General features: G+C 37.9%; 1 protein-coding gene across 2 annotated transcripts; it reads left to right on the top strand.

Annotated features, from left to right (window-relative positions):
- Positions 1 to 791: 791 nt before the first annotated feature.
- Positions 792 to 25,962, top strand: LOC133721383 (probable polyribonucleotide nucleotidyltransferase 1, chloroplastic). Of its 2 annotated transcripts, none has more exons than XM_062147977.1 (25): positions 792 to 1,131; positions 1,324 to 1,392; positions 1,596 to 1,702; positions 1,797 to 1,839; positions 2,713 to 2,796; positions 3,887 to 3,951; positions 4,066 to 4,222; positions 5,188 to 5,244; positions 6,128 to 6,241; positions 7,078 to 7,341; positions 8,959 to 9,033; positions 13,189 to 13,302; positions 14,436 to 14,528; positions 17,662 to 17,840; positions 18,417 to 18,600; positions 18,707 to 18,754; positions 18,900 to 18,972; positions 19,699 to 19,772; positions 19,856 to 19,963; positions 20,040 to 20,134; positions 22,994 to 23,057; positions 23,247 to 23,300; positions 23,385 to 23,426; positions 24,577 to 25,012; positions 25,559 to 25,962. In XM_062147977.1, the coding sequence occupies exons 1-24, from the start codon at positions 862 to 864 to the stop codon at positions 24,910 to 24,912; spliced, it is 2,769 nt and encodes a 922-aa protein (XP_062003961.1). In that variant the 5' UTR covers positions 792 to 861; the 3' UTR covers positions 24,913 to 25,012; positions 25,559 to 25,962. The 2 variants fall into 2 exon arrangements, with proteins under 2 accessions (XP_062003961.1, XP_062003960.1); XM_062147976.1 differs by having other exon boundaries at positions 25,552 to 25,962.

Genomic DNA, 25,962 nt, shown 5'->3' with positions numbered 1-25,962 from the left:
GGGCTATTTTTAGCCCTTTAACCTCACCTTTGCCCCTCAAATTTGGCACTTTGCCCCTTAACATCATGGGTTGGAGAACACATGAGCTATTTTTTGCCCCTTTAGCACTTTGAAGTTTGAACACCTGAGTTGGAGGTGGCCTTAGATGTGGTATCTGACAATTAGAAGATGATAGTGTCATTACCAAGAGTCAAGGATCAATATCTTTTGTAGGCTCTTGACTCCATTGGAGAAGAACCAAAGCACAGAGAAAGATTACTCCCTAGCTACTAGTAACTAATCTTCTAATTCCAGAAAAAGAGTTACTTGAGTAGGTATTGTTGTGTAACGTTTTCGGCAGTGTTGTGGGCAAGTCCTAGAAAGAAAGACATTCTCTCTCCTCACATTAGTGCAACGTTGTTATTTGTGAAACTTAAGATACCAAAATTATGAGTAAGCATTTCGCACACTCTTTGCTAATTGATGCTTGTTAGAATACATAGATCTTATGGAGAGTCTTGATATTATTTCAGGATGTTCTCTTTATACTTATTGTAATCTGGGGTTCAGGCTCTATGTCCCCCTTGTATTCTGCAATTTCATTAATCAAGACTTGAAGACAGCCGCACCAACCCCATTTAAAAAAAAAGATACCAAAATTACGAATGAGCGATACATTAGATATTATTATCATAAATCCGCAATTTTAGCAATAAAAAACGAAGAAGAAAAAAACAGCTTGAGCGCCTTGCCGCCTTGACACCAAATAGAGGGAAAAAAAAAAAATAAGCGGATAAAGTTTGGGAGTGTCAGTGTTTCCCTCTCTCACCACCAGAGAGTAGAGAGTAGAGAGTGAAGCAGAGAAGAGAAACTAAGAGAGAAATGTTGGCAAACCCTAGCAGTGGCAGACTGCACTGCGCTAAACCCTTTCATTTCCACCCAAACCCAAAATCAAACGAGCCCAAATGTTTTGTGTTCCGAAACTGGCCCCCGCGCAGCAAGTCCAAGTCCAAGTTCTGCAGTTTGTCCCTCCTGGTTCCCAGAAAGAATCGAAAGGCGTTTGGCATCAGAGCTTTGACCGACGCCGCCGGAGCTGCGGCGGTTGATGTTACTCAGCCCTATTCCGTCAAAATCCCCGTTGGTGATAGACACGTGAGTTTCTGCTTCCAAGGGGGCTCTTGTCATTTGTACCACTCGTCGTCTAAGTATCATGCTTTCTTTTTTTGTCCACAAATGTATCTTGAATTATAGATAGGCACTATTGTTTCCATGTCCTAGTATAGCTAGTTAGTTTAGCAGTGCAGTTGTATGAACTGAACTCCTTCATGGTTGATTTGTTTACAGATTTTGATTGAGACAGGTCATATTGGGAGACAAGCCAGTGCTTCTGTTACAGTCACAGATGGAGAAACTGTACGTTATACTCTCACTACTTCCTACCCTTGTACTGTTTTTATCTTCACTTACACTGGTTTTCCTTTCCATCATTGCTTTACTACAGAAACAAGACCACATAAATTAAATGTGTTTGTTATCTCAAGAAACAAAAAAAAAAAAAAAAAAAAAACAGAAACAAGAGGATGGATGGTTTATCAGATTTATGTTTCTTTTTGTAGATTGTTTACACATCTGTTTGTTTGGCTGATACTCCAAGTGAACCGTCAGACTTTTTCCCTCTTTCCGTTCATTATCAGGAGCGTTTTTCGGCTGCAGGTCGGACTAGGTATGTCTCGGAACTTTTCCCCTTATTTTGATTGCTTTACAGTGTTACTTGTTTTTTGAATTATTTCAATAGCTTGTATCTGTCATTATTACAGTGGAGGATTTTTTAAACGAGAAGGAAGGGCAAAAGATCACGAGGTACATTCACAATTTTTTGGTATTAAGAACCCATCTCTGGGTTTTTTTTTTAGTTTTAGATGAAGCTGTCATGATATATCAGACATTCAGTTTCAAATTTTTATTTCATGCGATATCAACTGGAATTTTTTTTTGACCAAGTTTTCTAACTCTGGTCTGTTTATCTAATTTTTTCCTTTTTGTCCTGGGAAATGAAAGCGTGCAACAGTTTGCCTTCTTAAGTTGTATTGTATGCGCGTAACAGCTAGGTCACAGGAATTAGGGATCTTAAAAGTATCAATGTTTGATTCTTACTGTCAGATATTATGAAAAAGGGATGTCTTTGGGTTTGAATCTTTTATTTAGAGTTTTAGTCTTCTACTCCTTTCTCAGCCGCTATAAATGTAGTGGCCAATTACCAATTCTCTCTCCATAAATATGAATGGAGGGTGAGGTTATGGGTTCACGTCCTATCTATTTTGTGACATGAGTTTATTTTCCATGACAAAAAAGATCGCTATTTATGTATATAACAATATATGTATATACATATTTATACTTTTCTTTTGGTTTTTGGTTTTTTTTTGTTTTTTTGTTTTTGGATAAAGGCCCTACTTTAAAAAAAACTATGCTCCCTTGATCTAGTTATGGCTCCTTAACGAGAATGTACATTTCCAATCGGACTTGAGAAAAGATAAGTTACTGCAACAAGAAATTATTTTCTTAAAGTTTCTCTGTTTTCTTCTGGGCATGCATATTGGGACAGATTGTGCTCACTACATATCCCACCTTCAGATCTATTAATTCATTGCACATAACTTTCTCATTTTTCAATTGGTTTTTATTTTGATTTTGATTTTAATTTTAATTTGTTTTAGCTTTGCATTCATGCAGGTTCTCATTTGCAGATTGATTGATAGGCCTTTGCGTCCAACTATGTTGAATGGCTTCTACCATGAAACTCAGATACTTTCTTGGGTATGCGTAGATTTTTTACTGCACATATACTCTCATTAATATTTTATTGTGGTTTACTTAAAGATTTTCTGGTACATATGCCATTCTTTCTGCTTTGAGTGCTTCTATGTCCTTATTTCGCCCCCGGCCCCACCCAATCGCAATCCCTTGGTTCGATCTAAGAAGCCAGTACACAAATCATGCTGAATGGAATAGTGATCAATAATCTAGTTTTAAGTATTTTGTTTATGTCTTGCTGTAATTTAGGTGAGGCTTATTGATATTTTAGCTTAGGTTTCTAGAATTAACTTGGTGTGTATAAGCTGAAGCATGTAATCATTTTGAAAGACTTGATTGATGAATGAAAGTATGCTTGCCTAGAACTGATATCTTCTCTCGTCTCTCCTAAACCCTAATTCTTCTCTGTTTCTAATCCTTTGTCGTCATGTTCTTCTTTTCTCCTTATTCTGTCTATCTTCTTTCCCTCTATTTCGTTTAGCTGATGGTGAGTAGCTTTTTTTGTTTCTTGATTCTCCATTGGACTCATTTATAGTGTTTGTAAAGTATATTTTCTAATTAATGACATAAATGTGCCGGTGACCTGTGGCCTGCTGGTTGTTAGTTGGCCAAACACACACCTTGGAGGTCACGGGGTTCAAATTTCACTGACATCAGGGATGGGTGGGGTGGGGATTATAAACAAAAAAACTTCGTTAAAAAAAAGAAAAGGAAATTGATGTGCATATGTGTCACAATTTTATTTATATCTAAGGCATTATGTACTTCACAGCAGTCATAATTTTTTATATTTTATATATATATATTTTTTATCTTTTTCTCTATTGTGACATGTGAGCAATTGTGTTGGGAAACTTTTCCTCATTTGCTACTCCTACTTTTCACTTTTTCTGAGGTTTTGCTTAATAAGATACCCATGACTGAACATTAGTGAATACAACCTTGACTAGTGGTGTACAATAACAGTCAATTTATTTCAGCCTGCATTTCAACATTCAGGGCTTTTAGCTCATTCCCAAGGCACAAAAGACATGATCATAATTTTGCATGTTTTTACTTGCTAAGAACTTCTTTTGTCAACTTATTCCTGCAGGTGCTGAGTTATGACGGTTTGCACTCTCCTGATTCTTTGGCAGTCACAGCAGCTGGAATAGCTGTGTAAGTCTGATTGCTTCCAATCCCCTGAAACGGGAATTATTATTATTATCATTTTTTTTTCTTTCCTTATAAAGAAGATACACTTTCTTATGTTTAATTATTTGAATTCCACAGTGCTCTTTCAGAGGTTCCAAACACAAAAACTATAGCAGGAGTTAGAATTGGTCTTGTTGGTGACAAATTTATTGTGAATCCAACAACTAAGGAGATGGAAGACTCTGAGTTGGACTTGCTGCTAGCTGGCACAGATAGTGCAATATTGATGATAGAGGTAAACTGTTAGTGGTAGTGTTTACATAATGTTTGTATGCTATTCCTTAGAATCCTTATCAACTTTAGTTTTCACATGGATTACATTTTAAATAGCAATGCAGACTAATGTACGATCCCACTAGCAGCTTTATTGATATAGTGGGTGTTAGGCACATTTTCTGCTAACCTTTAGAAAGTATCAATAATACTGTATTCAGCCTCTGCAACGTTAGATGGTAGGATTGGACCAACAGAAGTTGGAGGTAGATTTATTATTTTTTTACTTTTTCTTTGATAAGAAACAGAATTTCGTTTATGTAAATGAATATGTAGATGAGTGAGTATGTGTTATTAATTCTAGGATTAATTTCAGTTTACCCCCCTGAGGTTTGGGGGTGTCATCATGTCACCCCCTCAACTCTCAATTTTGAATTTTTACCCCCCAAACTTTCCAATTTCAGTCAGTCATGTCCAATTTCTCAGATTCCGTCCAAATTGGACGTTAATTCTGACGAATCTAACCCACTTTGAAGCCTTTTATGGTCATTTCAAGTTTTTTTTTGGTCTTGAAATGACCATAAAAGGCTTCAAAGTGGGTTAGATCGTCAGAATTAACGTCCAATTTGGACGGAATCTGAGAAATTGGACATGACTGACTGAAATTGGAAAGTTTGGGGGGTAAAAATTCAAAATTGAGAGTCGAAAGGGGTGACATGATGACACTCCCAAACCTCGGGGGGGGGGGGGGGGGTAAACTGAAATTAATCCTTAATTCTATTATAAAGCCAGGCCTCATTGATTTTGGGGTCATGGGCTTTACCAACATGCAAACAGAATTTCATTTATATTCAATCGCTTTTGCACTAGTCTAAAGGCTAGTAGTGTATAAAGTAAGATTTTGGGATACAGTAATTTTGTGAAAGTTTACTATATTTCCTTATATACTGACAACTGATAGCGTTCCTGTGTGTGGCATATTTGCAGGGTTATTGTGATTTTCTGCCCGAGGAAAAGTTGCTGCAAGCAATAGAAGTTGGGCAGGTTGTTTACTTAATATATGTCTTGCCTATTTGTTGCACAGCTATAATTTGTGCTGCGTTCCAATTATCTTGGCCTTTTTGGCATGTAGGTTGCTTGAATATGCAGCTCCTTTATCTAGATGATACTTATCTTTAGCCTTATTCATTTAGTCATTAAATATTAAGAGCCTCCTCTTCGATTGCACAAGGATCTTTTGCTAGTATGCTTTTTTATGATCACATTTTGGTTGGGCCTATTATGTTCTTAATGTCATATATATAATCAAAACATAATGTTATGTAGTTCTTAATGACAAGTTTTGGAGCTATGAATTAATTCTAGGTGGCCAGCTCACATAACGCTAACTAACAACAGGATGTCTATGGCATCTATAATAAAGCATTAGATATTCAATAAAAGAAAAAGAAAAAGAAAGAAGGGTAGAAGACATGTAGTAGTTGGACAGAGCTGAATATAGCTAGCGCACCCTGGCCTCCTGGGTCCGCAGTTATATGATTATTTGTTCACTTTCTCCAGTATCAATTCTTTTCAATTACTGAGAGACCCTTGATCTCACGTAATTGTAAAATTTTCTATATGAGCTTTCTTTGTTTAGATGCTTGCCAACACTGGATAGTTCCTGTTTTTTGGCCTGTCTTATGCACCAACATTCACATGCATTATTCTGGTGATTTGGTTGGCACATAAAACATACATGTTATCTCATACTTGTTTTATTTTTTGAATTAACAACTTTATCTATGTATATCTTTGCTGGGAGATTTTTAACTCTATTTAGGGTCAGAGTTCACGGTCAATCATTTCTTTGATTGTTCATTAGTAGGATTCCACAACGAAACAAATCCATATAGATGCGTAAATTTTGTTTATACACCAATATCAGGATGCTGTACGAGCAATTTGCAATGAGGTGGAGGCTTTGGTTAAGAAGTGTGGGAAGCCAAAAATGTTTGATGCAATTAAATTACCTCCCCCTGAGCTATATAATCATGTTGAGGTATGCTAATAACCTTTTGCTATAGATCTCTCTCTCTCTCACTCTCTCACTCACACATGGGGTATACAATCATGTTGAGCTATATAATAAAAGATTCTGAAGTGCACCTAATGTCAATAAATTCAGGAGCATTTAGTTTTGAACATGGTATGTGTATAAAGGCAATTAAGTATGTGGGTTTGAGAAAACAATAGATTAGGACTGAAAGATTAAAGGTGCTCTCAAATTTTGTTTCTGTATTAAATTTGTTAATTGTTGTATAGGGTTTTGTTAAACAGTTTGTATTCCTATTCTATAAGATGAGTCATATTCCTTAACTTGTTTGAACTGCCAGTAATGTTTCATTGGCTAGTTTCTGCTAAACTTTGTTGCAAGCTTTTTGGGCTGCATCACTTTTGGTATAACAGATTTGAAAACCGTGTTGCAACCCTTTTGGGCTGCATCTCTTTTGGTATAACAGATATAAGAGTGTCTATCCATGTTAATTTTCACAAATTTGATATAGATTTTGGCTGTTATATTGGTCATTTCAATGGATAGAAACAGATGATTCTTTGAGGATTATAAAGGTACAAAGGTGGAGGGTATGGTAGGATACGTTTGTTTATTAGTCATCTTTTTGAGCATCTATTTCTCAGTTAGGATAGAGGCAGTTTTTGGGTTATGGGGATGATTAGATTTCCACGGACATTCTTGCTGTTCTCCATGAACTTCATGCCCATCTTGTTTCTGCAATACCTTTTTTCCTAGACAATGTTTTTTTGTTGTTGTTTCCCATAATGAAAAAGGAGATTCTGTTATCTTATGCATAATATTGAGTGTTCTACCATGTACAGGAAATTGCTGGTGATGAGTTGGTAAGAGCTCTGCAGATTACGCACAAGATTCCTAGAAGAAAAGCCCTGTTGTCATTGGAAGGAGAAGTTTTAACTATACTTACTGAAAAGGGATATGTTAGTAAGGATACAGCTCTTGCAGGCAGTGAAACAGTACCAGATATATTTGAAGATGAAGATGAGGATGAGGAAGTGATTGTGGATGGTGAAGTAGATGAAGGTGATGTTCATATAAAGCCTACCTCACGGAAATCGACTCCCTTGGTATACTTCAATTCTATTTATCTTTTATTTAGTGTTTTATGATTCCATGAATGGCATCTTTTGATGCGGTGTATGTGTTGTAGTTTAGTGGTGTTTGGGCTTTTTTTATTATTTTTTTTAATATTTTTTTTTTAGCAGTTTTTGTTTGTTGAAGATTGCTCTGAGATGTTGAGATATTTTTAGATCTATAATCTATAATTATCTTAGGCCAACTACAACTACTTTTGGTTATTATTTTCTTTATAAGTATGACTCTTTGGACAAGATGCTGATTAATTTGCTAGCTATATGTTCAAGTCTATGACTCTGCATCTAAAAATAGGGTTGAACAACAGCAGAGTAACATTAAAAAATATAAATGATAGCAGCATTCCAATCAGAAAGACTAGGATGTAATGATTTATATTCTGTGAAAACCGATGTCGATAGAAATGCCTAAAACCAGACCTTGTTTCACAGAAGGTCCCAGCTCCTCTCTCCTTCACATTCTTAGAATTTCTATTATTTCTTGCCATCAAAATTAGCCAGAATACAGCTGTAACATTGCATCCTTCAAGAACGTACCCTCATTTTCCCTGCTTGCATCTTTAATGCAATAAGGCCACATAATTCACTTGATTGTCCCCAACTCAATTTAGACTCCCTAAAACTAAAGAACGGGCTCAATTGAGACGGGTATTGTGTAAAAAGAAGAGGGAAGAAGATAGCATGGCAAAATTGGGCATAAATTAGGCTGGCATGGCTTTATGATGTCTTGGGATTTGATCATAAACTTGGGCCCAACTAACGTAGAATTCTAGCTATCCTGTGATCTGATTTAAAGCAATATATTGGAGTTTGTTGAAAATATGTACATTCAAAGCACAATTGCCCAAAGCCACAACCAAAAAACTGGGGCATAAGAAATTTTGTGTGATTCAGGCATACTGTTCGTTTGTTATCTTGCAATACATTGTTGGTGCATTGTTAACTGCTTATGCCTTTTGGGTCTAGTGCTGTTATAGTGTTCTGGTTGTAGGAAGTTTTGCATTCTAAACCCCCAATCCCCACTTTCCACTCTGTTTCTTTGAAGGTGCAGCAAGATGTAGTATGAGCTGCACCTATGATTTTCGGTCTCTCTGCATATGTCTGCCTCTCCACGCGGAGGATGGGGCTACACGGTGTGTGCTTGAATGCACTGTTGGCCAGTTTACCAACAACATAAGTTTCAGGAGTCCAGTGGTTGTCTACCATGTTAGGCTTGTTAAAAGCTTATAACATCTAATTGTAAGTTTAAAGATAAATAGGAAATGTTGATTGCAGGGCATTTAAGAATTGTTAATATGTAAGAAATTTAACCTACCAACTGCAGGCGTTCAAGTTTGCAAGGTACTAAAATCCTCGAACTTGATCCATCAAATGACTTGTTTTGGAATTGGTGCAACCTCTAAAATTTTGATGACTTTTGTGATCTTATGGTTTGTATATTTTTGGTTGACATTTGACTGAAAATCATAGTTCTGATTGTCTTGCTGCTGAATTCGTTTTCTTTTATCTGACCTATGCATTTATTATATTTTATTATTCTCTGATTGTTTTATTACTGCAAGAAAATAAAGTACTTTCATTATTCTCTAGTTTTTTTCTGAGGTAGACGTGAAGCTGGTATTCAAAGAAGTAACATCCAAATTTTTGCGCAGGCGCATTGTGGAGGTATGAGGATTGCTTTTGTTTAGATATTCTATTTACTTAAATATTCTGAATATGTTCTTGTATTACTACATATAACTCTTTCATATTTAGGTGTAATTAATCTGTTAAATTTATGATATTGGTTTTATATAGATATATTTAACTGGGAAATCTGTGTTGGGTTCTGGGATTTGTGATGTAGATTAGATAGGGAAAAGACTAATATTGTCTGCAATAGAACTTGATATTGCTAGCAAACGAGACAGAACAAAACTTAGAGCGGTTGGGTTGCTAGAGAGGTCTGGTGTAGCCTAGGAATCTCTCCCAAACTTCAAACAAGGCCTCACACCTTCTATAAGTGAATCACTCATAAAATCTATGAAATAATAGTAGCACTGTTCATTGCCTGAAAATGACAGAGGACATGCACTAAATAGAAGACATTGAGAACCCCACTAATACCTTCTAGGCACCTTTTAGAGGATAAAAATTAAAGAAATTGATGAATCAGTTAAGGATTGGCTATAATCGATCATATTAGACAGTACAAGGGCACTGCGATCAAATTAGAAGTTCGGGAACGTCTATGCAAATTGCTGCAATTTTCCAGCTGTATATTAAGCTAAATCCCAACTAGGGCTGCAGTAGCCTAAGTCCACCTGATAAAAGCATTTAGCCTCTTCTTAGTCTGCTTACTTTAAGTGGGTGTGGTTGCTGTCACTTTGCCTGGGAGAAACTTGTGGAGATTGTTTTGATGCTATCAATCACTCTTCAAAGTGTCCTACAAACTTCAGCGAGAATTTTCTAGGGTGAGTTTGGGATTGCTTCTGAAAGTCCTAAAAGTTTTTTTTTTTTCCTTTCAAATTTGGCAAAGCTTTTGTATGAGGAAGACTTGACATGTGATTCTCAAAACCACCTTCAACTGCTTCTAAAATGCAGCCAAGAGCCCAAGACAAATTCCATTACTTTCGTAAACTAGTTCTTTTTAGGATTAAATTCAGTTTACTCCCCTGAACTTTAGGCCTAAAATCAGATTGGTCCCTCTTTCTGAAAATCGATTACGATGGTCCCTATACTCTCAAATGACATCACCCGAGTCCAAAATTTGAATTTGGCTCGAAACATGACGTCAGCTGCTGAGTTGGAGCCGACATGGGGGCCCACAATGAGGGCAAAATGGACATTTCAAAATTTTCTAATTTTTTCTCTCTTTTTTTAATTTTTTTTCTCTATATTCTCTCTCTCCCCGATCTGCTCTCTCTCTCATCCGCCGTCCGGATCGCCGCTGCCTCCCCCTCCCTCTACGAGCGCCCCGTCCGACGCATCGCCGCCGACGTGGCCAAGAACCTCGACCGCGCCCTCACCCTCGGATTACTAGTAGAAATCACAGTGAAGGTGCGCTCTCCGATTTCCAGTTCGAATATTTCGATCAGAAAACATGGACGACGACAGGCCGTCGGAAGAAGAAGCGAAGCCGTCGCCGTAGCTGTTCCCAATCATAGCCGCCTCTCAGCAAGTCTCAAACGTCCGTCAATGGCTTTCCAACACCAGCTTCACCACCAACCTCTCCGTCATAAACGACGCCGTTGGCTCGCACTTCAAACCTGAGCCACCGCCACCGCCGGAGGAGCAAGAGGACGTACGGCCCCAGCCGAAGCCGTACGAGCTTCTGGAATCTTCTAGCGGATCCGAAGCGAGCGATGAGAGAGACGGGACGAGCAAGAAGAGGAGGAAAAAGGAGAAGGGGAAGAGGAGGAAGAAGAGGCGGAGCGCGGAGAGAGACGGAGGGTCGTTCACTGGTTTCGGGTCGAGAAAGTCCAGTGTTCGGGCTTGGGCCGAATCCGAGGGGAGAGAGAGAGAGCAGATCGGGGAGAGAGAGAGAGAGCAGATCGGGGAGAGAGAGAGAATATAGAGAAAAAAAATTAAAAAAAGAGAAAAAATTAGAAAAATTTGAAATGTCCATTTTGCCCTCATTGTGGGCCCCCATGTCGGCTCCAACTCAGCAGCTGACGTTATGTTTTGAGCCAAATTCAAATTTTGGACTCGGGTGATGTCATTTGAGAGTATAGGGACCATCGTAATCGATTTTCAGAAAGAGGGACCAATCTGATTTTAGGCCTAAAGTTCAGGGGAGTAAACTGAATTTAATCCTTCTTTTTATTAATTCAAACTTGCTTTCGGGGCCAGTACCATTTTGGTCTAGTGGGATTAGCCTTCCCTTTGTAAGTGGGAGGTCCTGAGTTCCACTCATGGACGAGTAGTTGTGTATTCCAAGTTCTGTAAAAAAAAAAAAATCGCTTTTTGGTCTTCTAAGAGCAAACCCCAAATGAGCGATAATGAAGAAATCTCCCAAATAGTGAAAGAAGTGATAAGAGCTACATCCTGATCAGTGAATTATGAATTCGTGTGAGCTTCATCTTTCTGTGTCTTCTCTATAGGTTTGAATCCTAATGGTGTTGCCAGTTCGCTTTTTGGGAAGTAATAGATGTACTGTATGAGCGTATCCGTAGTCTTATTGTAAAGGATGTTGTGACCTGGCGGTTTGTTTGCTGAACACTTGGCTTTCAGCTTAAGCTTTCAAGTCTAACTATCCGCAAAATTTCTTGTAGTTCTGGTTGGTTAAGTGGTAGACCTGGTCCAAATAAATTCGGTTGCTGGAAAAAGAGAATCAACTCACCCCAATATTGTCGGGTTTGTCAGCTTGGAGAGTAAAAGGAGAAGAGACGTGGCGTGGGAGAGAGAGAGTGGGGCAGTGGCGGCCTCAAGAGGGAGAGGTTAGCGGTGGTTTGGAGATGATGTGAGGCAGTGGCATGGATTAGAGAGGGGCAGTGGCGGCTTGGTGAGGGAGCGGGTCAGCGGTGCCCAGAGAGGGAGTGATGTTAGGATTCCAGTGTCCCGCATCGTAGAAATAGTAGATGGATTAAGATGAGTTGTATCAGAACTTGGTTCACCAGGCTAGATTAAACTGACAGCGCGCATAATGCTGGCCATTGAATGCTGATAGACAAGTGGAAGCCATCTAAAAGCAGGGGTGGCCAGTGTCAATAGAGTGAGCCGAGAAGGAAATCGGGTTCGGAAGAATCCAAAACCTATTGGAATCTCCATTCATCTGTAGTAATCCAAAACCTACTGGTAAAACATTGCTCGCCTCTAAGCCAATAGTTCTAATTGCCTTGGAAAAATTTCATGTGCTGGACCCCAACGATCTTCCCCACTAGACCATGAAGGAGGAATACTTGGCGTGACTCCATTACTTGGGAGTTCCCCCAAGCTGACTTAATGAAAATCTTTCATGTTTAGAGAGTGAGTGAGGGCAAAGAAGAGAGAGAGATAGGAAGAGAAGAGATAGTCCTTGTTTTCTTATTCTTTCTGGTTGTTCATCAAGTCGGTTATCGGCTTGGCATGATTGTGTACCCATTATAAATATAGTGGAAGACTGTTTTGCTGAACCACGTTAAATCTGTGTTCTTATGTTCTCATCTGTGTATGTGTGTATTCTCTTGCTGTACTTGTTGCGTTTTTGACATCCAGGAGGAAGATAGCGCGGCTGGACCCTAGGAGAGAAGGGGAAATGGGACCGCTCTGGTACCAGTTAGAATGGGAAATTAAAATTAAATTAAGGCACAGCACACCAAGAGAATCACACATAGAGATAATAACACAAGAACACATATAACGTTGTTCAGTAATGCCTTTTCCTTATTCGAATCTCCATCCACTAGGAATCCAAAACCTACTGGTAAAACATTTCTCGCCTCAGACAATAGTTCTAATTGCCTTAATGAAAACTCATGGGCTGGAACAGAGGGAGGAAGAGAGACCACTAGGCTGAGACTGACCACTACGATACCAATTACTTGCAAATTTCTTTGTATTTATTAATTTCTTAGAGGAGTTTATATAGGTACAATAACAGAAGAATACTGTTAGGTAAGGAATTGAAACTTACAGCTAATGAATTAAAGGCTAAAGTTGCTCTTACATAACTATGAACAGATACAAAATACAATAAATATAGACGTAGTTGACTAAGAAATAAAGAAGAAATAAAGGCTAATTCACATGGATTGAGGTTCTCCAACATTTTTCAACCTGGAAATAAGTTTTTGTACTATTAATTGTTACTGATGCTAGTTGAATTTATGTTTTGGATGTTTCTTTTTCTGGTTGCTACAGGGTGGAAGAAGAAGTGATGGGCGGACCCCAGAAGGGATACGTCCAATTAACTCAAGATGTGGACTACTTCCAAGGGCACATGGAAGTGCTCTTTTCACAAGAGGGGAAACACAGGTTCAGAATTTTTATGCCTGGAGCCCTATTCGATTGTGTTTTTCTGTACTAGAACTGCTCTCATGGTTAATCTTTTGGTACATTCTCTCTTAGATGATGTTTCTGCTTAATTTTTACTAGCCTCTTGACATGCTTATGCGCGTCTTTTTTTTTTTTTTTGGCAAAATTATGCGTGTCTATTGGCCTTTTTTATTTATAGATTTGTACATTTTTTGTTTATATAAATTATTTATCTAAGATTTTTTTATTTTTTATTTTTTATTTTTATTATTATTATTAATTTTTTTTTTTTTTGCAAACTGCTATTGCAGTAGTCAGTAGGGAGCAGTTTGGTTTGTCTCCCACGTTTAGTTGGTTTTTCTTTTTGATTTTAGATTTGTAATTGACTTACGTACCCTCTATATATATTAGATCACAAATGTGGGTTTATAAAAATTTAACCTTAACCTTTGATTGCTTAATTAATACTGATAGTTGAAAAAAAAAAAGAAAACACATTTATTAACCTGAATAAGGTACACATTTGCTCCTCTGCGTGTCACATGTGGGTGTTTTAAATATTGTCTTACAACCAGTTAGCCCCATCTGTTTTTTTATTCTAATGTTAACCCATATGGAGCTACATAATCTCGACATTTTTTGCTGGCATTTTTGATAGTATGAATACTTTTCAAATTTAAGGTGAATCTTCATTTTGTGAACAAGCATGTCTAACTATTCTGAATGTTGGAAACTAGCTATATTTCATCTTGTAGTAAGATTTATTTTACTAAAATTTAGCAGAAGTTATGTATCATTGACTCTTTAGTCACAGCCAACTAGCCAAGTTCTTTAGGGAGTTGCTATGTACACTCCAATAATGTCAATCTAGACTCCGCTTGCAGTTTTATGTACAGTAGGAAAAGTAATAAATATTATTAATGGAATGTTGATAACAACTTCCACTTTCAAAAGAATGTCAATTGACTCTCATTGCACTTACTGAGTGTTACCGCTCCCCGCTTAGATGATCTTATCAGCTAATCATTTAACAAATGTTCTCAATTATTCAGTTCTCTTTGGATATTAGAAAGCTGTTAATGTTTCCAAGTTATGTGATTAACAGGTCCTTTCGCTTTTCGTCTGTTTTACAGTCATTGGCTGTGGTTACACTTGGTGATAAGCAGATGGCTCAGAGGATAGACAACCTAGTGGGTGTCGATGACTGGAAAAGATTCTATCTCCAGGTCTCTCTCTCTTCTTTATATATATATATATATATATATATATATATAGTGTCGATGAATGGAAAAGATTCTATCTCCAGGTCTCTCTCTCTCTCTCTCTCTATAAATATATATATATATATATATGGGTGGATACCAAAATTTGGCAATACAGTGGCTCTGGCAGACAGTTCTCATGTGTGTGTATATATGGAATTATGGTATACCCATTTCTTCCACTCTATCCTACAGCTTGTTAATAAATTCTCGTTTTTTTTTTCTTCTCAAACAATGTTTGTGTGTGAAGAAAACTAGAAATTGGAAATGAAGAACAATTAACTTCACTTCACAACAGCTTATAAATCCAGCCTAACAGTTTCCCAAAATCAACCATTTTTACCGTCCATAAAGATCCCAATGTTCCTTGCAACCCTAAAATGTTCTTTATGTTTTGTGAGAATATGGAGTTCTGTCCCACATTGGAAGGAAGTAGTACTTTAAGAGCTTATAAGAGTTGGGCCCTCTCCACCCATTGCTGATTGGTTTTGGGTTGGATGCTTAGATTTGTTTATAATATCAGTGTGTAAAGCCGTTAGCCCACAACTACAAGTTGTACATGTTGGCTTGGATCTATTCATTAAATGAATCAATTCAATACCCATAGATGCTACATTGGATTTGAATAAGATTTCGGATCAATCTATTTTGACTGACTGCGTCCATCGTGTTGTTGCTAGCAAATACCATTATGGGAAAACAAACTGGGTATTAGCTTATAAGGTTCCAGGCCTCTACACCCATTGCTTGTTTTGTTTTAGTTTGAATGCATTAAATTCTTGGTGTTCCATCCAACTTATCCAAAAAACTTCCAACAATAAGCAGCCCAATAGGGTCTTAGAATTCTTTCCCTTTCCCAAAGCCCCAGAACTTAGTACTCACATACCTCAAAATACCATGTTGGGGTGCTCCTACTGGCATTAATATTGGTAAACCGTTTTCAGCCATAGTTGCAGAGGATAGCGAAAATGAAGAAAAACATGTTCCATGCTTTCCTCCCCGTCTTCACATAAAGTGGATCAATGGGAAGAAAAGCAATTAAAAAGCCTTCGCCTCTGAATTGATCACAAGTGTTGACCCTCCCAAGAGCCCGAACCAAACCATAACTTTTACTTTTCTGTTCCAGATCTGAGAAGAACGCAAGAAAGAGGGAAGAGTGACTGCATGAAAAACCATTACTTTTAGGGGCCGTGACCACTTACCCAATTTTAGACTAAACATTGCCCACTTACTCCCGCACCAGTTTTTTAACCCCATTTACCCAATCTAACCTCTAGTGACAGTTTTGCCCCTATTAATTAAATTTAAACCCATCCATCTCCTCTCAGTCTCTCTCTCCTTCCCAAACTCTCTCGCTCTCCCCCCGATCTCCACCTCCTCTCTCTCTCTCTCCAGCCGGCAGTGGCGACCACGCCTTCAACACCTTCTTCGTCGACCTCGATCTCGGCGCCGGCTAGCACATCCCAAGCCCCATCTTCGTCGACCTCTGCCAATCACCGAACACCGTTCTGGTGCCGATCACTGGTCTGGTGCCGACCATCCTAAATCACGGATCACCGATCTGAGGCCGGTCGGAGATGGGCTGCAGGTGAGAGACTGGAGAAGAGGACCTGGGGAAGACGAAGGCGGAGATGGGACCGGTCGGAGATGTGCTGCGGTGATGGGCTGCAGGTGAGCGACTGGAGATGGGCTGCGTTGGGGCTGGGACCGGTCGGAGAAGGGCTGCAGGTGAGAGACTGGAGAAGAGTCCGGTCGGAATCGTGCCGGAATCAGGCTGGAGAAGCATGGGTGTCCACAGGGGAAGCCCAACCCGAAACAAAGAGACCCCAACCCGCCGCAGGGAAGCACCGGCGAAAAAAACAGCCGGCCTCACACGTTGATGGGTGCCCAGAGCATTTTTTTTTTTTTTTTGGTATCCTGAGATTGCAATGTAACTGTGGGGTTTGTTTGATGGTCTACTGGGGGGCAGTAGACACATTATTGGCCACCAGTAGACTTTGATACGAGGGACAGGGATCACTATAGTGTGGTGTTTTGATAAATTACCTGTTGTTTTCTGTGTATTAAAGTCAAATTATCTGTGAATCCTACAAAATGGTGCATTTTTGGTGGTCTATTGGGAGGCAGTAGAGACATTGGACTTTGTATTGTGGGGCAATAATATGATTATTGGGAGCCAATAATATGATTATAAATTGATCAATTGTGCCTGTAGTGTATTCATTTTGGTTTTGGGAGTTCATACAATTCACTGGACGACAATAATAGGATTATTGGAGGCAATAATATGATTTTTGGGAGGCAGTAATATGATTATTGGGGGGCAATATTATGATTACTGGGGGGCAATAATATGGTTACTGGGTATTATTAGGGAACGGTCGCCGGATTCCGGTCACCGGTTGTTGGATTCCGGTCACCGGATTCCAGTCACAGGTCGCCGGATTCCGGTCACCGGAGTCCGCGGCCGGCCACTAGTCACCGGAGTCCAGCAAGGTATCCAACGACTTCTCTCTCTAAGTGAGAAAGAAGGAGAGGGCAAAAAAGTCCTAAAAATAAATAAAAAGAATAAAAAAAGAATTAATTGGGTAATAGGGAAATAATCCCTTAGAGTGTTTTGGGTAAATTGGGTTTTTAAACTCTTAGTCGGGCAAGTGGGCAATTTTTAAGCTGAAATTGGGTAAATGATCATTTCCCCTTACTTTTACTGTGTTAGTTATTTTCATACTTAAGTGGATATTATATTGTGCCCTTCTTTACCTGATATTTAGTAGACTGATTAATTTTCTGATTTCCTCTGTTTTCTTCATGTAACTATCTTATTTTATTAGATTGTAATTGTTGAATGAAAGTAATGTTTGATAATTGGTATCGTTCTCATTGATGGTGTTATAGACAAGTAGCTGCTTGGTTCCAAGACCTTTATAGCTATAGAATCATCAACTTGGAAAAATCTTTGAATTTTTCCGTTGAAATCATGTGCGATTACTAAAATTGCAAGTTTGAAGATCTATCCATTTTTTTTTCTTTTTCCTTTTCTTTTTCTTTGAATTTCTTTAACCTGGCCAATATTTTGAACCTGTTTTTAATTTTTCAGTACACATTTCCCCCTTCATGTGTTGGGGAAGTTGGACGGAATGGAGCACCTAGTAGAAGGGAAATTGGTCATGGAATGCTGGCTGAGAGAGCTCTTGAACCAATATTGCCTTGTGATGATGATTTTCCTTACACTATACGTGTTGAGAGCACAATTACTGAAAGCAATGGCTCTTCAAGGTTGACTTTCTCAATATGTTGTGTTACTCTGTTATCATATATCTTTCAACAACCTATAACACAGTCAATTTTTCTCATGAATGCTTTTCCTGTTTTTTTACGGTGAAATACACACACACACACACACCTGATATGAAGAGCCCTTCTACTAAGGGATCCCTTGTGGGACCCACTTTCTATCATTTATCGGCAAATTGATCGTTAGATTTTTAGGTCTACATGAGTAGATCATTTCTGCAAAATTTCAGCTAAATTAATAATCGTTAAGGCGTTCATAATCGTGATTTATCATTATGAACATAAACAGTTCAGGTTAGACAGATTTGGTTCGTCCATTGATTCAATTTAGTTCAGTTCCTTAACGATTATCAATTTGGCTGAAAATTTGCAAAAGTGATCTACTCATGAGGACCTATAAACTAAATGGTTGAGATGCCGATATGTGATAAAAAAGTGGGTCTCACGAGCGATCCCTTAAAATGGCCAAAAAAGGGATCCCTCACTAGAAGCGCCCTGATATATGTGTATGTATATATGTATGAAGACCTACCTCTTAACATCTTTTCGGGGATACAGTATGGCATCTGTGTGTGGGGGATGCTTAGCACTACAGGATGCTGGAGTTCCAATCAAGTGCTCTATAGTTGGAATAGCAATGGGTCTGGTTCTAGATACCAAGGAATTTGGGGGGGATGGTTCTCCGCTTATTCTCTCTGACATAACTGGATCTGAAGATGCATCAGGGGATATGGATTTCAAGGTCTCGTTCTAGAATTTTTTTAATTGGTTATTTCAGTGCTTCTGAATATTACAAAGATAATTATTTAATAGCATAATTCGTTAAGTGAAGAATTCAGTGATTTCAGGTTGCTGGAAATGAACATGGTGTAACAGCTTTTCAGATGGATATAAAGGTCAGCTATACGTATATTCTCATAGTTGTTTGAAGCTGAATTTATGTGACGTTTTGGAAAGAGGGTGTGTGCGTCAGTGTGGGTATTACCTGTGTTCTAGTTTTCTGTTTGTCCTAGGTAATAAACTGAAGCTTTATTATCTTAGGTGAGCGGGATTACATTATCAGTTATGAGAAAGGCACTCCTACAAGCAAAAGATGGCCGGAAGCATATTATTGGTAAGTTGTACTAGCTAATATTTTGTTCTAGTAAATTTCTGAAGCAACTATAGTACAGTCAATTTTTCTCATGATTGTATTTTAGATGATGCCTTCTATCTCCAGTAAATTCAGTCTATGCTATGATTTATCACTCATGGATATTTAATTATTTATTGATTGTTTCCTGGTGGAATCGATAGGATTTTATTGTTTGTTTGATCTACCATGTGTCCATGTCCATTCTTTCCTGTGGTCAAAATAAAGAATGATAAATTACAATAGTCTTTCATTCTCTTTTGTCATATGTTGTCATATGATAGCACTGTCAACCATGAAGAATATGTTGTTTACATATTCTTGCCTTGAGAGAGAAACAATTACATTTGAAAGGAAGGAAGTAAATATTTACTCTAACTCAGCAACCACATTGTTTATGATGGTCTAACACAACCATTGGAGTATCAGTTCAAGTAATTCACATTCTGTTCCTACTTCAGCAAGCTCCATGTGTCACAAATAGTGGATTTTCTATCCTTGAGCTATCAGTTCAATTGATCTGATTGTCTGTATTCTTAGATGGGTCTAAACTGTAAAAAACCACAAATTACAGTGAGCTTACTTTCTTTTTTCCCGTCAGCATGGTTACATTAAGTGATTTAGAAGATATCTTATCTTGTTTTTTCTTATTTTGTGCTATCATTGGAAGCAAAAGTTAATTCCTTTTTTATTTTTTTTATAACTCAGCGGAACTGTTGAAATGCTCCCCTCCACCTTCAGGAAGGCTTTCCAAGTATGCACCACTGATTCACATAATGAAGGTTTGTTCCATATTCTCTGCCAGTTGAAGCTAATGTTCTGATATGTATTGTGCCTCTTGCTTATGACCTCATCGTTGTCATAGGTCAAACCTGAGAAAGTAAACTTAATCATTGGTTCTGGTGGGAAGAAGGTCAAAAGTATTATAGAAGAGACCGGAGTAGATGCAATTGACACACAAGAGGATGGGATAGTAAGACAAGACAGGCCTGAATCTTTGGTCATATGTTTTCTTGTAATCACATGTAACTCATCTTTGGCTATTGCAGGTGAAAATTACTGCCAGGGATTTATCGAGTTTAGAAAAGTCTAAAGCTATTATTGCTAATTTGACAATGGTTCCAACTGTTGGTGATATCTACAGGTATTTTTTTTTTCCTCTAGAAAAATAGATACAGGTCTTTCTTAACATTTTCTTTTACGAAAATTCCAATATTTATTTTCTTCTGTATTGTCACATTGATGATGTCTGCCTAAATTTATGCTTTACTGTACACTTTTTAAAAAGTACCTTTCATGCACTTACATTATAAATTATCAATATCATTTAGCTAAACAAATAAATAAATAAAGAAAGTTGGAATAAATTATCAAAAGAACTGTACCAAATTGTTTTATGTAAAGTTCGCTTTACATATAATTTTATCTGAAGCATTCCTCAAGCTCTATCAAAGATGTCAAAAACCAGAATGAATATTGAAAAATCATATTCCATTAGGATAATGCATCTCTGTCCTAAATATGCATGACATAAAAACTTGAATTATTGCAGTAGGATATTAAAATCAAATACTTACATTAGATGGGAAAAAGTGAATTTTGTTTCGGTATTATATTCTTTTCACACGAACACAATTCTTAGTAAAAATTTATAGCGAGTCTCGATAGTTTTTTTAGAACACGCCACGCCCGCTTGGCTAGGGTTTTCCAGCTTCTATTCGTTCTCGTCCAGCCGCCTCTGCGCCATTCTAGGCCTCGGGCCTTGGCGGTGGGCGGTGAGTTCTTTCTTGGCGAGTCATTGGCTCTTGGCGAGAGTTTTGGTTTGGACAAAGGAGGCCATGTTAGGGTTGTGGCTCAAAACTAATTCCTTGTCTATTTTGGATTCTTTACTTCTGAAGGCTTTGGGTAAGTTATTCTAGTGTATCTAGGATTCTTGGGGTTTTTCCTTAGAAGTAAAGGTTTAGGATTGAAGATCCTATTGGGAGTCAGACTAATTATGAGCCTATAAATAGGCATTCAGGGAGATCGCTTTGTGTGTGCTTTCAAAGATTGGAAGACACCTTTAGAGAAGATGTGAGGGTTTGGAGATTCTCACGTTGTGGGTTGAAAGAAACTCATTCTGGGAGGTGCCGTTGTGGGTTGAAAGAGACTCATTTTGGAGGGTGCCATTGAGACATCATTTAGAGAGATTCGTGTGTGGATCAATTGAGAGATTGTAGAGAGTTGCAAGCTTTGAGAGATCGGGTGTATTTGGGAGTTCTCTGTTGAGAATTTGGGTTGTGAGGAGAGGTTATTTGAGTGGAAGAACCAAAACATTCTTCAAAAGTTTGTAATCTTCTTGTCTAGTGGATCCACCATCATCTTCACCCGGGGACGTAGGTCAACTGTTTGACCGAACCTCGTCAACAATTTTGTGTTTGCTTGCATAGTTTGTGATTACCGTCTTCATTCGGTTTCGGTCTTGGGCTAGGGAATTCGGAAGGTGATCCGAATTTCCTAACAGGCCAAGGTGAGGGAGGCTAGCGGTGCAGTTTCGGGCTACCAAGGTGGTCAAGTGCTTCGATCTTGGAGATCCTAAGGGGACGATTGGGTTGGCTGGTGGGGTGATCTGAATCTCTTTCGGATCCGCAGTGGTCGATGGCTTTGTCTGGGGTGGGGGCGGAGTTGCTCTGGCGGGGTGGATGCCAGTCTGCTTTGACGATGGCAGCGGCTTCATAGCTTTCTCTGGTTGCGGTGTTTGGTGTTGATGGAGGACAGAGGGCATTTGTCTTTGCAGTGGTGGCGCGGGTCTGGCTTTGAGCTGCTGTTGGGCTCTGGAGCTGGGATTTCTTTGGGCCTGGCTAGGTTTAGGGTTGTCTTGGACTGCTTTATGCTTTAAGTTAGGTTGTTTTACAATAAGGCCACCATTTTTTTGGTGGGTGTAGAGGGCTTCGGCCCGGTCATATCTTGGTCTCTTTGTGGATGTGTGGCAGGCTCAATTCGATCGCTGATATTGATGTACACCAATTGCGGTCTTAGGCGGATGTACCAGTTTTATCGATTGTGTCATATATCTTCAATTAGGCTAAAGGTCTAGTTGGTTAGTTTTGTAGTTAAGTGTGCATGGCAGTTCTAGAATGAGTATTATTTGCTAAGGATCTGTTTCGCAATTAGGCCGAATAGGCAAAAGCAGGTTTATGCTTCGGGAGCTTTTGCTCTGGTGTATGTAATATCTTGGCAGTGACTCAGTGAGGTGGTGAAAATATCTATGATATTTATTTCCCTAAAAAAAAAAATTCTCAGTAAAAATTTATGATTGTGGATCTTTTTTGATAGATTGATGATGTTAGATAAATTTACATTTTCTTTTGTAAAATGTACTTGTATAATAAACTTATGGTTTTTAAATTTCAAGAATAGTAGTTGTATATCTAGTTATCTATCACCTTCACATAAGGTCATTAGCTATATTATTTCCCATCAAATCAATTTTTCTTCTCAGAAAAAAAGAAAGAAATATATTATGTGTGGGCGCCATATGGACCGTGGACCAAGAATCAAAAACCGAACATTAAATGTAGAGTTATCCCTTGAAATAGTCGACAACAAATTAAATGATTATTCCAATCTAAAAGAAAATATTATTTAGATAAATCTTATGGACCAACCAAGAATAAAAAACCGAATGTTATCCTGACTTGTATCTTTGATATTGTGTGTTAAGGTCTTAATAAGGCAGACACTAATAGAGAATCTTGCATAGATAGTTTCTTCACTAGTAATGGCCCTTTTAGACGTTAGGGGTTTCAAGAATTTGTTTCCTTAACTAGCTAAACTCACACGCCATCTGAATTTTCTGCGACTACTTAGCAGAAGATAGTTTCTCTCAAGTGTAGCATGGGAAGTTCATTGTTGAAGCTTGTTGACATCTTTAGTAGCGTATCTGTGTTTGGAATGTCTCTTTACTATGCATTGACTAAGATCAGTAGATAACCATATGATTCTGTGACCTTTGATGTATCAGGAATTGCGAAATTAAAACAATAGCTCCATATGGAGTATTTGTGGAAATAGCACCTGGCCGAGAGGTATAATTCATTGTATCTTTAATAACCAATTCATTAGTTCTTTTACCTCTATATGTCATGATGCTTGTTTTATGGAGAGGTAGGCCTAATTATGGTCATGATGCTGGTGTTATGGAGATGTAGGCCTCCTATATAGAGGTATGAGGTTGAAACATAATATCAGAAATCTCAATTCTCAATCGTTTACAGGGACTTTGCCATATTAGTGAGTTAAGTTCAGATTGGCTGGCAAAGGCAGAAGATGTAAGCACATAATTCTACATCCATTCTTATAGTTTTATGTAATCAAATGCAAGGATCATGAGGAACTGATTTATTTTTTCACAGGCTTTTAAGGTGGGAGATCATGTTGATGTTAAACTTATTGAGGTATGGGTCTATTCTTACATATTTATTTCAGGAAACAGAATGTATTGTGGACTGTGTGGTACACAGTCATACAGATAGTATTAATCTAGGTTTCATTGGGGCATTAACCTTTGCACAGCTGTTAATAAAAACAAAATCATAATAATTAGCCATGAGATGAACACATGAAAACAATTTAGCACACATTTTTTGATGTGGGATTCACATTCTCAACACTTATCATAAAGACATGAGAAAAATTTAGTGACTCTTTGCCCCAGAAATCTGAAGAACATATCATCTCAATAGCATAAACAATGGCCATTGAATTTGACAAAAATTTGAGAATCCAATCCAAAACCACTTGGCAGTGGGCGGAGAGGCTTGCCTTGCATTTCTCTAAAGTTGGTATTTTTAAGGAGATTTGATAAGGTTGTAACCTTGGCATAGTTCCAAATTTTATTTATTTATATTGTCACGGAAAAACATTGGTAGTGGTTTGGCACAAAAACTTCGGCCACTTCCAGGAAAATTTGGACTGTAAATATTTTGGAACTTCCTAGTGAGTGCAGGTGAAATTTGAAAAAAAAAAAAAAAAAAAAAAGGAAAAAAAAGAAAAAGAACTGGCATTGTTGATACTAGCATTTTTCCACATATACTCTGCATGTGTAAGTTATTAATTTTTTTTTTTCAGAAAATAAAAAAGAAAAGAGTTGGTTATTGCAGAGAAAAGAAAATGGGAGCGAGAAAAGTGGGTTGTGGATACTTTTTTTCAAATTTTTTTTAATAGATATACATTTTGTAAATGTCTTAATTATCCCTGTGATTTAATTAATTCTCAAAGTTTATTAATCTTCTAGGGTCAATTCTGTCAAAATTTTAGATTTTGGCTAACAAAGCCTCTTCTCTTAATAATAGTATAGATAAAAGACCTTTACATTCTAGTCTTCGACAAGAATGGATAGTTGCACGCCAGTAGCTTTGTTAGTTAAATCAGTTTAGGTTCCATAGCTTTGTCATCACCTAGGTTTTTTTTTTTTTCTTTGCCAGATTTTGTTAACCTTGATTGTTTGTAGTTATTATGGCTTGCTTTCTGCTCATCAAGTTTGCTTTAGTGGGCTTAAACTACTTTACCATCTAGAATCCCATATTTATGGCCATGTAATATCAGGTAAATGAGAAGGGGCAACTTCGCCTTAGCCGCCGAGCATTACTTCCAGATGCAGATCCTGAGAATGCCGGTGTAACGCAGCCTACAGGTGACTCCAAAGATGTACCTTCTCAAACATCGGACAAAAACAAAGTCAAAGGTACAAGCTCACCTAAAAATAATTCATCAGAAAGTACTCTGCTCCCACAAAAAAAGTTCATCCGGAGATCAGTCAGCCCTGCCAAAAGTAGACAAAATATTAATAATGATGCGACAAAGAAGAGCAGCAGTAGAGTAGCGGGCAGTTCCAGCAAGGATGAAAATACTTTAGTAAATGGAGGTGCTAACATTGGATAGTAAGGATATTTTAACTGATGAGGGTTATCTGTTGGCCCCATTTATCATGGTGAAAATGACAATGTGATGTGATGCCCACCAGATCTAACAGAAAGAAAGGGTACGACTTGCTAATTACCATTGTACTTTTATTAATGTCAATAGATGCATGCATTGTGCATATATTTGGTGTATATCAGCTACATGTCACTCCAGATAATTAGAAAATCTTTTTACACATGATCATCTTCAATCTCTTGTTGGGAAAGTAGGTTCAAAGAGATCATCATGCCAATAATTCCAATACCAACCTATATGTTTTAATTATATATCAGGAGTATCCATATCTTTTTAAAATTAACATTATCCATTAGGATTAGATTTCAGGTGTCTCCATGCACCTATGATTCTCGTCTACTGTCTCATTGATTTACAGTACTTGATTCTGGGAATGAGTATGAATTCCACTCTCTTAAGGTATATAAGCAATAATAATAAGTTCAAGAAGCTTTCCCCAGGGTTAATACATCAAATAATGAAATTTATCATGTTGAGAAAATCTTATTATTATTCATTATGACTCGCTGACCAAGCTGTAAATGGTACATAGCTTATGTACTTGAGGTTTATTTATTTTATTTTTGATTTTATATGCTACAGTTTTCAGGATTTTTACTTGTTAGAAGTGGTGGATTATGTGTCCGAGGTTTGCAATTCCGCCAAAATGTTCACATCACATGCATTCTTGTGATTGACTAGAGGAAGTTACAGACTTACAGGTGTTACTAGTGCATATGTTCTTCAAGAGAGGGAAGTCTTATGGGCTTGGAAATTTTGCTGGACCAATAGATTCTTACAATTCCATTTGCAGGAGAATGTCTTGTGCCTTTCATGTCTTTAGAACCTCTTTTCTCTTGCTACTATGTAATAATTACCTGGTAGTTTCTTTTCCTTGGCTCTTGCTGCAGCACAATATTGTTTATCCTCCCTTGTATGGTAAATTGGTAATTCGTATTTTCTTGGGCCATCGCATCTAATAGCTAGTTTCTAGTTGCTAGCATTTTGACATGA

Source organism: Rosa rugosa, chromosome 7 (genome assembly GCF_958449725.1).
Source record: "Rosa rugosa chromosome 7, drRosRugo1.1, whole genome shotgun sequence".
NCBI classification, from domain to species: Eukaryota; Viridiplantae; Streptophyta; class Magnoliopsida; order Rosales; family Rosaceae; genus Rosa; species Rosa rugosa.
Note: the sequence above shows the minus strand (reverse complement) of the source record. Positions and strands in the feature narration are given on the sequence as shown.

What these genes read in the sequence shown, in the direction of transcription:
- LOC133721383 (XM_062147977.1), top strand. Translation starts at nt 862, where the DNA reads ATGTTGGCAAACCCTAGCAGTGGCAGACTGCACTGCGCTAAACCCTTT. An exon ending in CAGTCACAGATGGAGAAACT is followed by an intron (nt 1,393 to 1,595) that starts GTACGTTATACT and finishes TTCTTTTTGTAG; the next exon opens with ATTGTTTACACATCTGTTTG. An exon ending in TGGCCGGAAGCATATTATTG is followed by an intron (nt 18,973 to 19,698) that starts GTAAGTTGTACT and finishes TTTATAACTCAG; the next exon opens with CGGAACTGTTGAAATGCTCC.